The 12,086-nt window shown below is 41.8% G+C and overlaps 1 protein-coding gene across 1 annotated transcript in view; it reads right to left on the bottom strand.

The window, feature by feature from the left end:
* Nucleotides 1-1,963: 1,963 nt before the first annotated feature.
* LOC309598479 (dynein axonemal heavy chain 5-like) overlaps nt 1,964-12,086 on the bottom strand; it is a gene marked incomplete at both ends in the record, with an annotated part of 174,256 nt that continues 164,133 nt past the window's right edge. The window contains 3 exons of the mRNA XM_082329118.1: nt 1,964-2,182; nt 3,539-3,760; nt 8,656-8,864. Of these exons, the coding sequence (XP_082185244.1) occupies nt 1,964-2,182; nt 3,539-3,760; nt 8,656-8,864 (650 nt within the window). The remainder of the gene's footprint in view (nt 2,183-3,538; nt 3,761-8,655; nt 8,865-12,086) is intronic.

Here is a 12,086-nt window from a genome sequence, read left to right as displayed (position 1 = left end):
TAATTCCCTATAGGTTTTCTTTATATAGCATTTAATTCTCTCATTTTACTTGACAAAGAAGGGAAGCGATGCAGTTTCCATGAAGCTTATCATGTAGCACCACGTATAATCTCTATCAAATATGTATTTTTTTAATGTTTACTTCTAACTTCAATTGTTCAGAGGATGATTTGTTTTCATAGCAAGTAGTGAGCTCTTCAGGTGTGCAAAGTATTTTAGTGTACGCTCTTCATTTTAAGTTATTATCAACGTTACCGACTTGAATTTTACATGTACCAAGAGATGAAAGTTAAGTTACTCCACATCCCCTCATACAGGTAGGGGATGGGGAGAACACTGTGGTTTACAACCCCAATTTCTATACAACAGCACAGCCTTTTGCTGCTTCAAGTCCCCCTTATCTTCTTCATAATTTCCAAGACCAATGTTCTTGAAGCCCAATCCTTCACCCTCCTCAGTAACAAAATTCTCAATGAAATCGGTTGATGTACAGCTGTACTGCAGGGAGGCCTGGTGTATATTTTTTGAACAGGTGGTTTCACTTGGTAAAATAATCTCGTCGGCACCGCGTGTGAAACAAGTGCTGCTCCCCGCTCGGTGGGAGAAGGGGACCCTGGCCCTGTCTGCTCTGTTTTCCAAGAAGAAATCTGGCACTTTCTGCTTAGTTGTGGGTGGGAGTGTGAATATCAAACTTCCTCATGGAAAGAGCCCTGCAATTGCTAACTGCAGAGTAAAACTGGTTATGGGAAAAGATGAACTACTTTCTTAGACACCAGCTGAAAAGAAATGGAAGTGTTTATACAACAACTGAAAGTGTTTACAAGGAGAAGAAAGTGATTAGCAAAGCACTCGCTGCAAGTCCTTCTTTCATAACATCCAACAACAATTTCTTTTGCTTTGAATTTGTGCTAGTGAAAAAAGCCAAACACATTTTCTGCCAATAGCTGTTTGTCTATTAAAAGTGAAGTAGCAATCACCCTTCAATTACAGGGTAGAGAGCAATGGTGGTAACAAACAAAAATTACTTCAACAATTTCAGGTCAATTTAGTCCCAGAAATGGCCCGTGTGTCTTCTGCTTTTTTTTTTTTTTTACCTAACTGATGCAAAATACAGAATAAAAAGCAGTTAAGAGGTTTGAGTTTGCAGGATTCAGGCACTAACACCAATGGAGCGAATATTCGTAGAGCCAAACTGGCGTTCAGACGTGTTTACTCTCAGAAGTTTCAAAACTTGTTTGTCACTAATAATGGGGGATGTGCACATCTTCCTTATAATGGGATGTAGGTTTAGAAATGAGTTAATATTTGCAAGGATAAGCTCGTCTGTTTGTACAACTTCTGTGATCGTTAGCATAAACAAGTGACTATTCAAGGAAATGGTAGCATCCATCTGTAAAACCACCCGGTAAGTTTACAAATGCAAAATCAAAGGGACTCTGCACTGGAATCCATGCAGATAAACATGAAGTTTTACCATACGTTTAATTCACTTGTCATTACAGTTTTGATAATGCTATGGATGGTAAGTTTTTAACTACAAAGTTGAATTTAAAAAGAATTACATCATATTATGAAGAAGTCTTGTATTAAGAAGAAAAGATAACATCTACAAAAGAACCACCATAAATGTTAGAGCAGTTGTCACTATCATAAGCACTTTTTTCCTAGTGTTTCCATTAGGAGCAAGCTATAGATTACATTCTCACGTGCTTTGTAACAGTTGCCAAATTTTACACCTGCAACTGTTTTCCCTCTGATATTCCCAGGTTAAATACATTTAGCATTTTTGCTGTGAACAGAGCAAACTGACCTATGTGTAATTAATGCAATCTCTATACAACACTTGTTAATTCCCATACCCCTGTGAGAAGGTAGCCACCGCTTTGTCAGTAACAACAGAAGTCCTACTGGCTGCAGATTAATCTTCCTAAGTGGTCCTTCCTTTACAGCTATCTGGTGGTCCTCATTTTGAATTGCAGAGCAGTGCAACCCCCCGTAAAGTCCAATGATCAGGATTCTGCACTGTTTTCAGATTCAAAGAGAAAATGTATGTCAGATCTGTTCTCCGGGGCTTTTTGTAGACAGGGCAGGAGTACACGCTTCCTTGTTGCTTCTTTGGGTCAGGTAGTGCCGTCGGGCTAACAGCATACACGTGGACTACAGGAAGACTTGTGAACAGCACCTGAGAATTTTAAAAGAGACATGGGGCTCAGCATTAGAGAAGCAGGATAGGGTGGCTGAACTCCAAATGCTGGAACTGGATTCAGTGACGGCCTTCAGCAAAAGCACCAGCACCTCAGCAGAGGTACACACGAAAACACAAGTCCTATGCTCACTAGCACATTGACCCTCACTTTAAGCCAGTGGCAGCTCAGGGGCAACAGACGTCAAGAAGCCTGGAAGGAAATGAAAGCAGCAGAAACCTGGAAAACTGCATGCCATGGAAGTAGATGGAAAAATGACCATGTGGTTCTAGGGAGGAGAGAGACCATTTTCTTTTTTCCCCGTCTTTTGTCCCTTTGGCTAGTGTCCCCCATTCTTTTCCCACCTCCTGTTCCCTGAATGGCAGGACTGGAGCTAGAAAGGCCAAGATGCATTTAGCAAGCCTCCTTGTTACCTCTGCACTGCTGGCAGTGGAACTTCGAAGATCTAAGGTGCCTCTTGGGTGTTTATCCAGACGAGATCCCCTCAGGTCTTCCAGCAATATAAAGTATTAATTGTCAGGGGGAAAAAAAGACCCAAACCCAAGAGCAACATGGAGGCTTGCTGAACATTCCAGAGTGCTTGAGTAAACTCCGTTTGAAGGTGTCTTTTGACAAACCAGGCAACAGCTGTCACCAGAAGCTATAGCTGGCAGGGTTTGGTTTGGAAAAGTTTGCTCTCAGCCAAAGAAGTGTTTTGCCTACGGAGAGGAATTACCTCAACTCCAATTCCTGGACAGTTAGCACTGGTTTGGAAAAAGTTTACCAGTGCAGACAACGGCAGCTTTCCCTGGGCAGTGCCATGGCATCTAATCACTGCTCCATAGCTAGGTTTTAAATCTGCTTGGTCACATCAGCAAAATGTAACTCCATGCATGGATAACTGAGCATAAGCCCAGAACTAATACTCTTCCTCCTATTCAGAAGCAAATGCCAGGGATTTCTAGTCATCCAAACACTGACGCCCACAGCAGCTGTCATCAAACCCAGTCCTGGGCTTTGGAAATTGTGATAGGGTCCCACTTGGTCAGTCAAAAGGCGGCCGACTATGGGCTGCACTATTTTATTCAAACACAGCTGTGCTTCCAGGGCCCCTGAAGCCAAGGAGCCTGGCACCTGGTCTGCTCTAGTGCAACGCACCCTGCATTCTTTTTCTGACAGAAGTCTTTCTGTTCAGTTCTGGTGGGTAAACCCTCTGTCCTCTTCCCAGCCCTGCTAGCGGTTCACCCTCTTAAAACCTGTTGCGAAACCACTGCTGCAGGCACTCAAAATACTTCGTGGTGTCCTCTGAGCACACCATATTATGCCACAGTCAGTCATGCTCGCTTGATCCTTACCTTTGGTGCTGACTCGACCAGCTTACTGTTTCTGCGGTCCCAACCTGCCCCTTCGAGGAAAAGGCCGTATATGTAAACCCCACCAATGTCAGCAGGAGGAGGGCCAGAAACATCTTCTTTCATCATCTTGGTCACTTCATTGTGTAAAACAACACTGTCGAGTGCCCACCCTTTTGTTAAATTCATGCGAGTTGTCTCTTGCCTCATAGCAGTTAGGAATCCCTAAGGAGATTGAATATGACATAGAGTGTCTTAAACTACTTGAACTTACCCATTCCAAACTTTTTTTCCTCTATAATAGTGACATCAGCAGTATAAAACCTCATCCCACAGAATTTTATCTGCTTACAAAACTAAATTCAGTTGTATAAACCCGGTGCTTTCCTACATTTTCCCAGTACCACGCGTTCTTATATACTTGGTGTGCATGTGTTGGTGCTAAGAAGCCACCAAACTGGCTTACTTAACGTATCGGAGGCTGCATCTATAACTCACCTCACGTGCCTACTTTACAACTAGTCAGATGGAGAGAGGTTTACAAAGCTGCCAGATTAATGCATTTTGTGAGGTTCCAAATACAGGTAATTGCTACGCCACAAATAACACTGGTATTGCGTGTGCTATGTTACTCTCTTTTTCTTATACTGACATTGTAAGATTGCTTTTCAGTCAACAAATCATGAAGCATTTTACAGAATACAAAGGAAGAACAAGCTGGAATCATGCAATTAAATAGTGCAATGCCTCTGTCACTTTGCTCAGTGCAAAGCCTTAATATACTACAATAACGTACTATTGTAGACACCAGCAAGATAAACTCATAGCACTTCAGCAGCACAGAATGAAACTCGCTCTCTGTTCTAAAGAGCTACAATCTCATGAAATGGTTACAAGCTACCACAAGACAAGCCAGGCTGAAGGTGCTGGTTAGCTTCTCTCACGTCACCGTCCATGTGCAGGCACGCTGCAGTACACGGGGAGTACCTCAGTCCTAAGAGACAGGAGGGTAGACCGCTTTGCACTTTCAGTGGACATGCTGCAGATGTACACCTTATTTTACCTTATGGAAACCCATTTGGCTAGCCAGGAGATGAACGAATAAAACACAAAAAATTGAAGATTGCAAGAGCAAGAGGCATTTACTGGGAAGGACAACTAGGAGGGCAGAAGTTTCAGGACAGATTTCAGAGCAGGGAAAGAAGGTATCTGGAGACAGAGATGGGGGAATACAGAGCCACACAGGGAACACACAAAGGTGGGTATTAGAGAGCCAACAGCACAGCTAGGAAGAAATCAGGAGCAATGAGGGAACTGAACAAGCTTTTTATTTTTCTTCAATAGTCACAGTGCAGGATGCTCTGTTGAGCTACTGTTAGGGCCAAATGAATGGAAAGAAGTCAGATGCGGAAACATTAGCACGCTGGTCTACTGAATGCAGGGGCCAATCTCTGGCTGCTGGGACCGGAGTGCTGGTTGCACATGCTAAGCACTTTGTAGCTATGCAATACCCTTTCAGTTATGAGAACATGAGATGACATTCATGAACACAGATGTTTCAGTTAACTGACTTTGGTTGCTTCTCATTAATATCATTCCAGAGACTCCAGGACAAGTGTTTTAAAGAGGTTTTGTGATAGCACAGATAATTGCAATTGCGTTTGAAGTAGTTGAGAACTCTAGCATATAGCTAAGGGAGACAGGATTAAAGGCCAAGTTCCTCTATCAGAAGTGCCATTAAATGAAAGCAAAATCCTTGTTGTTAATTTGTGGAATTTTAATTTGTAGAAACATGCTAGAACCAATAGTTTAAAATACACAAAGTGTTCACTGCCAGAAGGCCCCAGAGGGCTACTGGATCCCAGATAAACTGAAATATTAAAGAAAGATGAGCCTGCAGAGGACAGGACAGAGCAATGACTGTATTAAGGGAATCAGTTCAAAGGCACTGTGGAAATACTAGCATAAAAGTAAGCTCAGAGCTGCAAGTTGTCTTCAGGGATAAGATTTAGACTGCAGACTATTCTTACAGAGATGGCAGGACCTATACGCTGTTGGCAGTGGGACTTGTAACACTTAGCTGCTCATTTGAATGGGTCCTACATAGTGTTTAAAGACTACAGCTGTGAGCTGGAGGCCCAGCTGGGTATCCCAGAGCGGGTGAATGGCACAGCAACCAGCAAGAAAGAATCAAGTGGCTTGAGGTGCCACTGTACAGCTGAGGGCTTGGCTCCCCCCAAACCCCTCTGTCAGGGACATGATGGACCACTTGCCATGATATTTGCTTTGATTTCTGGTAATCTTTGCCCTGGTTTTTTTTTGTTTGTGTGGGTTTTTTTGGGGGGAGGGCATGTTGAGATTTCAGAAACAGGGAAAATTATTTCTTCTTTTTTCACTCACCTTTTCCTGAACTTCTCCCTGGCCTGCTCACTGAAGGCTGCTAAAGCTGTGTCCCTTCGCCTTCTAACAACCCATGCAAACTAACTCTGAACCTTCTAGTGAGGGAGAGGCAGGCATCTAGGGAAGCTATGATGAGAAATATGGAAGTCAGTTAAGTCTATTGCTTTCACAATCATATCCTCTCCTTTACCTTGCTTAGGAGGTTCCTTGTTTGTCACTTACTTTGGAGTTTCCACAGTGAGCAAATTATGGCAGGTTTACTAGAATTAAGTGGGCACTGAGGAATGAAGGCATTCTACTTCATATTCTTATTTGTATTCACATTGCTTTGGCATCTAAGGGTCTTAGAAATAGGCTGAGGGTTCATTATGCTAGGTAGTATACAACCAGAAAGACAGTTCTGCCTCGCAGGGCTTAAAATCCATATGTAGGACAAGTGACAGCAACTGGCTACAGCCATGCAAACAAGGAAACAATAAAACAGTATCAGCCACAATACGGAAACCGGGAGGTAGAAATGAGATATGCATAGTGTTGAGGTTTTTGAGGAAAAAATCCAGTAACATCAGATTAACTTCCAGGAGGGAAGAAAATTCATGGCACTTCTTGTTTTGTTCACCCCAGTTATCTCGGCCCAAAGCAGACACACAGAGAGAATCAGGTTTCTTTTACATAGAAGCCTGAGCCTGCTCTCATTTGTATCACTATAAATAAAGATTAACTTCTGTGAAATTACTGAATTTATCCTAGTGTATAAACAGTCCAAGAGAAGGCAGAGTCAGGTCCTATATTATTTTTTATTGCCAGAATGCCTCATTCTCCCAGTGCTATAAATCTGCTTTATTGTCTTGTATTATCCATGGCATTTATCCATTGACTATAAAGCAAACGGTGAGATCTATGCAAGTAGGCAAATTACAAATTACTTAGGAGCTGCATTTCATCTCACAAATGAAAGGATTTTTCTGACAATTTCTCAAGTACTACCAACAAGCCATTAGAACTACAGCACTAATGCTTCATCGCCTCAACTTGTTTGAGAAGATGAAAATCAATTTTCTTAACATATGGAATACTGATTTTAAACACAGCATTATGATTATTAACAAAATAATGGTTAATTAAAGAGAAAAGGAGTCTTTGCTCAGGTGAATTTCCTGTAGAATGAGCCACTCCCACAGCCTGGGTTACAGAAAATTGAGACTATAACAATAACCATCTGAGTCTTAAGCTTGTGATTGTCAGCACAAATAAATTTTTAAAGCAGGTAAGCACATCTTATTCTCGGATTTATTTTCTCTGCACAGTATATATCTAGGGACTTTTAGAACTACGTGTTATGAAGTGTTTAATTTTTGTATTACTGGAGTCTTTCTCACTATGGTCTATTAAGTCAAAACTTGTTTGGGGACATTTTACTCTGATTATTTGGCAGTTTTTTTGGGAAATCCAGACGTATGGGTCAAAAAGTATGTAGGATGCCCAATTTGGGCTGGCAAAATTTCAGAACTGACACAACCCCAAAGCACAAAAAAGCCAGCTAAAATGGCCAGTACAAAATCTGTATCAGCTCTTGCTCATGTGTAGTGCAAAAGCAAACACCAACAAAACCAAAAGCCTATTAGGGTTGCATCCAGCCTGATCATTGCAAAAGTTACTTAGGAATATTTTAGAGTGCCACTATCAATGTGCTGCTAACAAATCAAGTATGGAAGCATAATCATTTTATTAAAACTCCTACTCCTCTCCCTCATACTTTTGCTTGGGAAGCCTTTGCTCAGGGAGCCTGTGAGCACACTTCCATGCTATAAAGTAGTATCGGCAGACAGCTGACAGGCAGGATAGATGATAGATGGATATTTCCCAGCAGTAGTCCTAGAGAATATTTGCCACTGTTGCTTTCTCTATTCTAGGCAGCTGTTTCAGCTAGCTTTTGCATTGCTAACAAGTACTGAGATTAAAATAGATCTTTAAAATAGCTTTTTGCTAAGGCTTCACAGAAACCTGTTGGCTGGATACTCTCACAATGACTCACTTCCACAACTCCTACTTCCCACAAACATCTGTGAATCATAAAAAGCTTTAATGAATGTGGATAGCTGTGCAAAGAAACTACACATCATCGAGGTATGTATACTTTACTTCTTTTAACTTTGTTCTCAGCTGTTCCATTTTTTGTGTTTCATTTTGTGCCAGGTTTTTATTTTAGATGGTGCAGGCGAGAGGCTGTATTTTTTATATGTCTCTGCAGACCAAGTCTGGCACAATTCTGGGGTGGTATAAATAACAAACCTTCCATTTCAAGGAACTGATTTGCAAGGATTGAGAGCCAAGTCCAAATCTCTTCTTCCTATGTCAAAGTTTTGAAACTTACCTTGGTTTGTACTCAAAGGGATTTTCATACAATGAATGAAAAAGAGATTACTGTAACAGAGGAGGGGAAAAAAGGAGGATAACATTGAAATGTGAAAAGATGTATTTACCCAATTTCCACACTATAATTAAAGCAACCAGAAGATGCATTCCATTATTTCAGTAACGTTATTTTTGTCTAGCAAAAATTTCTTCAATAGATGTTGAAGTTAATTTATCCTACATTTATGGTAAAAATTGAATTTAGATTACACTTCGTATAGTCACGATTGAGCCAGCCTGAAGTTCTCTCAAGCTCTAATTTAACTGTTACATAGGAGTTAGAAAGATCAATCTGGCAGTCTTACCTGTGGATTAAAGAATCCTGTCATCCAGAACTGATTTGGTCGGCCATCCTGCAGCCAACTGCTGAACTGCTGGTTTCTTTCAAGAAGCTCAGTAAACCAAAATCCTAAAGTAGCCGACTCCCAGGAAATCTTAAACCATAGTTTTGGAATTCTAGCGTCATACATATTATCTAAAGCATCTTGCAATTCTTCTGACATAATTATGGTTCCTAGAAGATAAGTAAAACATTCAGAATGAACTTTCCCCTGGCTTGCAAAGGCAATTAAAACTTCCAAATGACATTCTGAGCCTAATAAACCCTCTTTTGTTGTGCCTTAATTGCACACCTGTTGCACTAAAGTCTTATCAGTTTGCAGTTAATTTGCTCAAACTTATAAGACTTGATTCAAAGTTAAAGGTGACAAGATAAATGACATTCTTTCTGTTATTTTCATCAGAAATAAAGATTTTTTTAAACAACTCCTTCCTCACACATAATATTTATATTCATTATATTCACATTGTGTTTGGAATGTGATTAATGATTTAATTTTTTTTAATATATTTTAATGTTTCCCACATACATGATGAACGATAGAGATATACTGTGTAACTCATCTATATCCTAAGCATGTACTGACAGTGATTATATTAATGAAATTCACTGTTATTAATGATAACTTTGTACATTTCCATTATCAAGACTCCCAGTAGGAAAGCAGTATATAGAATAAACCTAGAGGCAAGATTTTTTATATATTTTTTTGGCAGTGGCAGTGTGTACTCACATATTCCATGCATAGTACTGTTGCCTCCATTAAAATATTGGCAGTTACTAAGACAATGATTTTTCACTGACACCATTCCATATGCCAGAAGTTCCTACATCTTATCAGTTTGTACTCTCCACAGTACTGAGAGCTGGCACGTGGCCACGCCTCAGGATGTCTTCTCTATTCCAGCTAAAATATTTTTAAATTATAGAAACTGGTCCGGTAGCCCCCACTCCAGTTAAACATTCATGTAATACCAATGTTCAATGCAACATCTTTTACACACAACTGCTGTAATTGCCACAAGGAGTACATGAGGTACCAAACAGAATTAGGTGGCTTCCACCACAGAATATGTAAAGGAAAGAGAAAGTGGTCTGGGTGACTGCAAACAAGAGCTGCAGTGGCCCATCCAAGCATATCTGTATGGAAACGTGGCCTGTAATAAGTAAGCATTTCAAATCCCCTCCTTCAGTTGAGGTTGGCAGGTCCCCAGCTCAGGGGAAGGAGAAGAATACCCAGAAACCAAACAGCAGTTTTTAATTTAGAAGAATGCAGTAACTACCCTAAACACTTGTATAACAGTGTGTGCAAATCTGGTAGTTTCTACTATGTATCAATAGCAAATAGGCTTCATTTTCTTCTAGTAGATAACGACGTGCTGTCACTTATACACACCTTTCTGTGCAAAAAATGCTATGAGAAAACCATAAACTTTTACAAAACTGCAAATATTAAAAAATATTGCCTATCCCATTGTGGTGGTTTGACCTTGGCTGGACACCAGGTGCCTACCAAAGCCGCTCCATCACTCCCCCTCCTCAGCTGGACATGGGAGAGAAAATATAATGAAAGGCTCCTGGGTTAAGATAAGGACAGGAAAACATCTCACTCACTAATTACCGTCACAGGCAAAACAGACTCAGCCTGGGGAAATTAGTTGAATTTATTACCAATCAGATCAGAGTAGGGTAATGAGAAATAAAAACTAAATCTTAAAACACCTTCCACCCACCCCTCCCTTCTTCCTGGGCTCAGCTTTACACCCGAATTCACTACCTCCTCCCCCTGAGCACCACAGGAGAACAGGGAATGGGGGTTGTGGTCAGTTCATCACACGTTGTCTCTGCCGCTCCTTCCTCCTCAGGGGGAGGACTCCTCACACTCCTCTCCAACTCCAGCGTGGGGTCCCTCCCACAGGGGACAGTCCTCCACCAACTTCTCCAATGTGGGTCCTTCCCACGGGCTGAAGTTCTTCACGGGTCCTGGCAGGAGCCTGCTCCAGCGCGGGCTTCCCACGGGGTCACAGCCTCCTTCGGGCATCCACTTGCTCTGCCATGGGGTCCTCCACGGGCTGCAGGTGGATCTCTGCTCCACTGTGGACCTCCACGGGCTGCAGGGGGACAGCCTGCCTCACCATGGTCTTCACCACAGGCTGCAGGGGAATCTCTGCTCTGGTGCCTGGAGCACCTCCTCCCCCTCCTTCTTCACTGACCTTGGTGTCTGCAGGGCTGTTCCCCTCACGTATTCTCACTCCTCTCTCTGGCTGCTGTTATGCAGGGTTTGGTTTTTTTTTTTTTTTCCCCTTCTTAAACATATTATCCCAGAGGTGCTACCACCATCACTGATGGGCCTGGCCTTGGCCAGCGGCGGGTCTGTCTTGCAGCCAGCTGGCATTGGCTCTATTGGCATAGGGGAAGCTTCTAGCAGCTTCTCACAGAAGCCACCCCTGTAGCCCCACCACTACCAAAACCTTGCCACGCAAACCCAATACACTCACATTCTCTGTAATGGCTTCATAGTCAGGTTCAGAATCATGTTGTGGGGTAGCTAAAAGTCTTTCATAACACAATTAATAAACCTTCTCCTTGGGTATAAATCTTCTCTAACATATAACCAAGAGCACCAACATTTAAGAAGCCACTCTGTGTCATCTCTCCTTTGCCTAGAAAAATGTAATATTAGACCATACACTCTATTCACTCCCTGGAGGCAGAAAAGTGGAAAAAAATAATGCAACACGTGTTGGTTTCAACTTCAGAGCAACTGTAGTGAGGGCATAAAACAAGTGAAGAGCATCCCATTTGAAGCCCTGGGGATCATTACCATCTGAACTAAGAAAGAATGAACTCTTTCAGCGCTGGTTCTTCCTCATTTTCAGGCTGATGCAGCCAACTTTCTCCTGCAACAAGGGTTGCGAGAGAGCCACATTTTCTTCCCTATTCTTGTGGGCAGGCTGGAGATTTTCAAGTAGGGAGATACAACCAGTCTCTGCCCCGAAGCATGGTGAAGTCTTTTAGGATGTCTGCCCGTTATGACTCAGAGCAGCTGCTGAGAACGCTAAGCCAGAGTGATCTTGAGGATGAGGTATGTTCACAGTTCTGGCCTTGCCCATATAGCTGCATAAATATTCCTAGTGAGTGGGTGTCATCTCTGGCAGTAGGCATACAGTGCTTGAATTTCAGCACTAAATGACATCTGCGGGTGTTGGGATGCATTCCTGCAGCTAAAATACTCCAATAAAAATAAAAATAATTTAAAAAATAACATAATTTTCAGAAATAAAATTAGTAACACATGAGAAAAATACTGGCATCTTTCTGGAGAAAGGTGCTACAGGTGTTTGAAAAATTATATTTGATAAATTGAATAAGTAGCACAACACCATAGGCTTCTCA

This window comes from Platalea leucorodia (assembly GCF_965183815.1).
Source record: "Platalea leucorodia genome assembly, chromosome: 1".
In the NCBI taxonomy this organism is placed as follows: domain Eukaryota; kingdom Metazoa; phylum Chordata; class Aves; order Pelecaniformes; family Threskiornithidae; genus Platalea; species Platalea leucorodia.
Note: the sequence above shows the minus strand (reverse complement) of the source record. Positions and strands in the feature narration are given on the sequence as shown.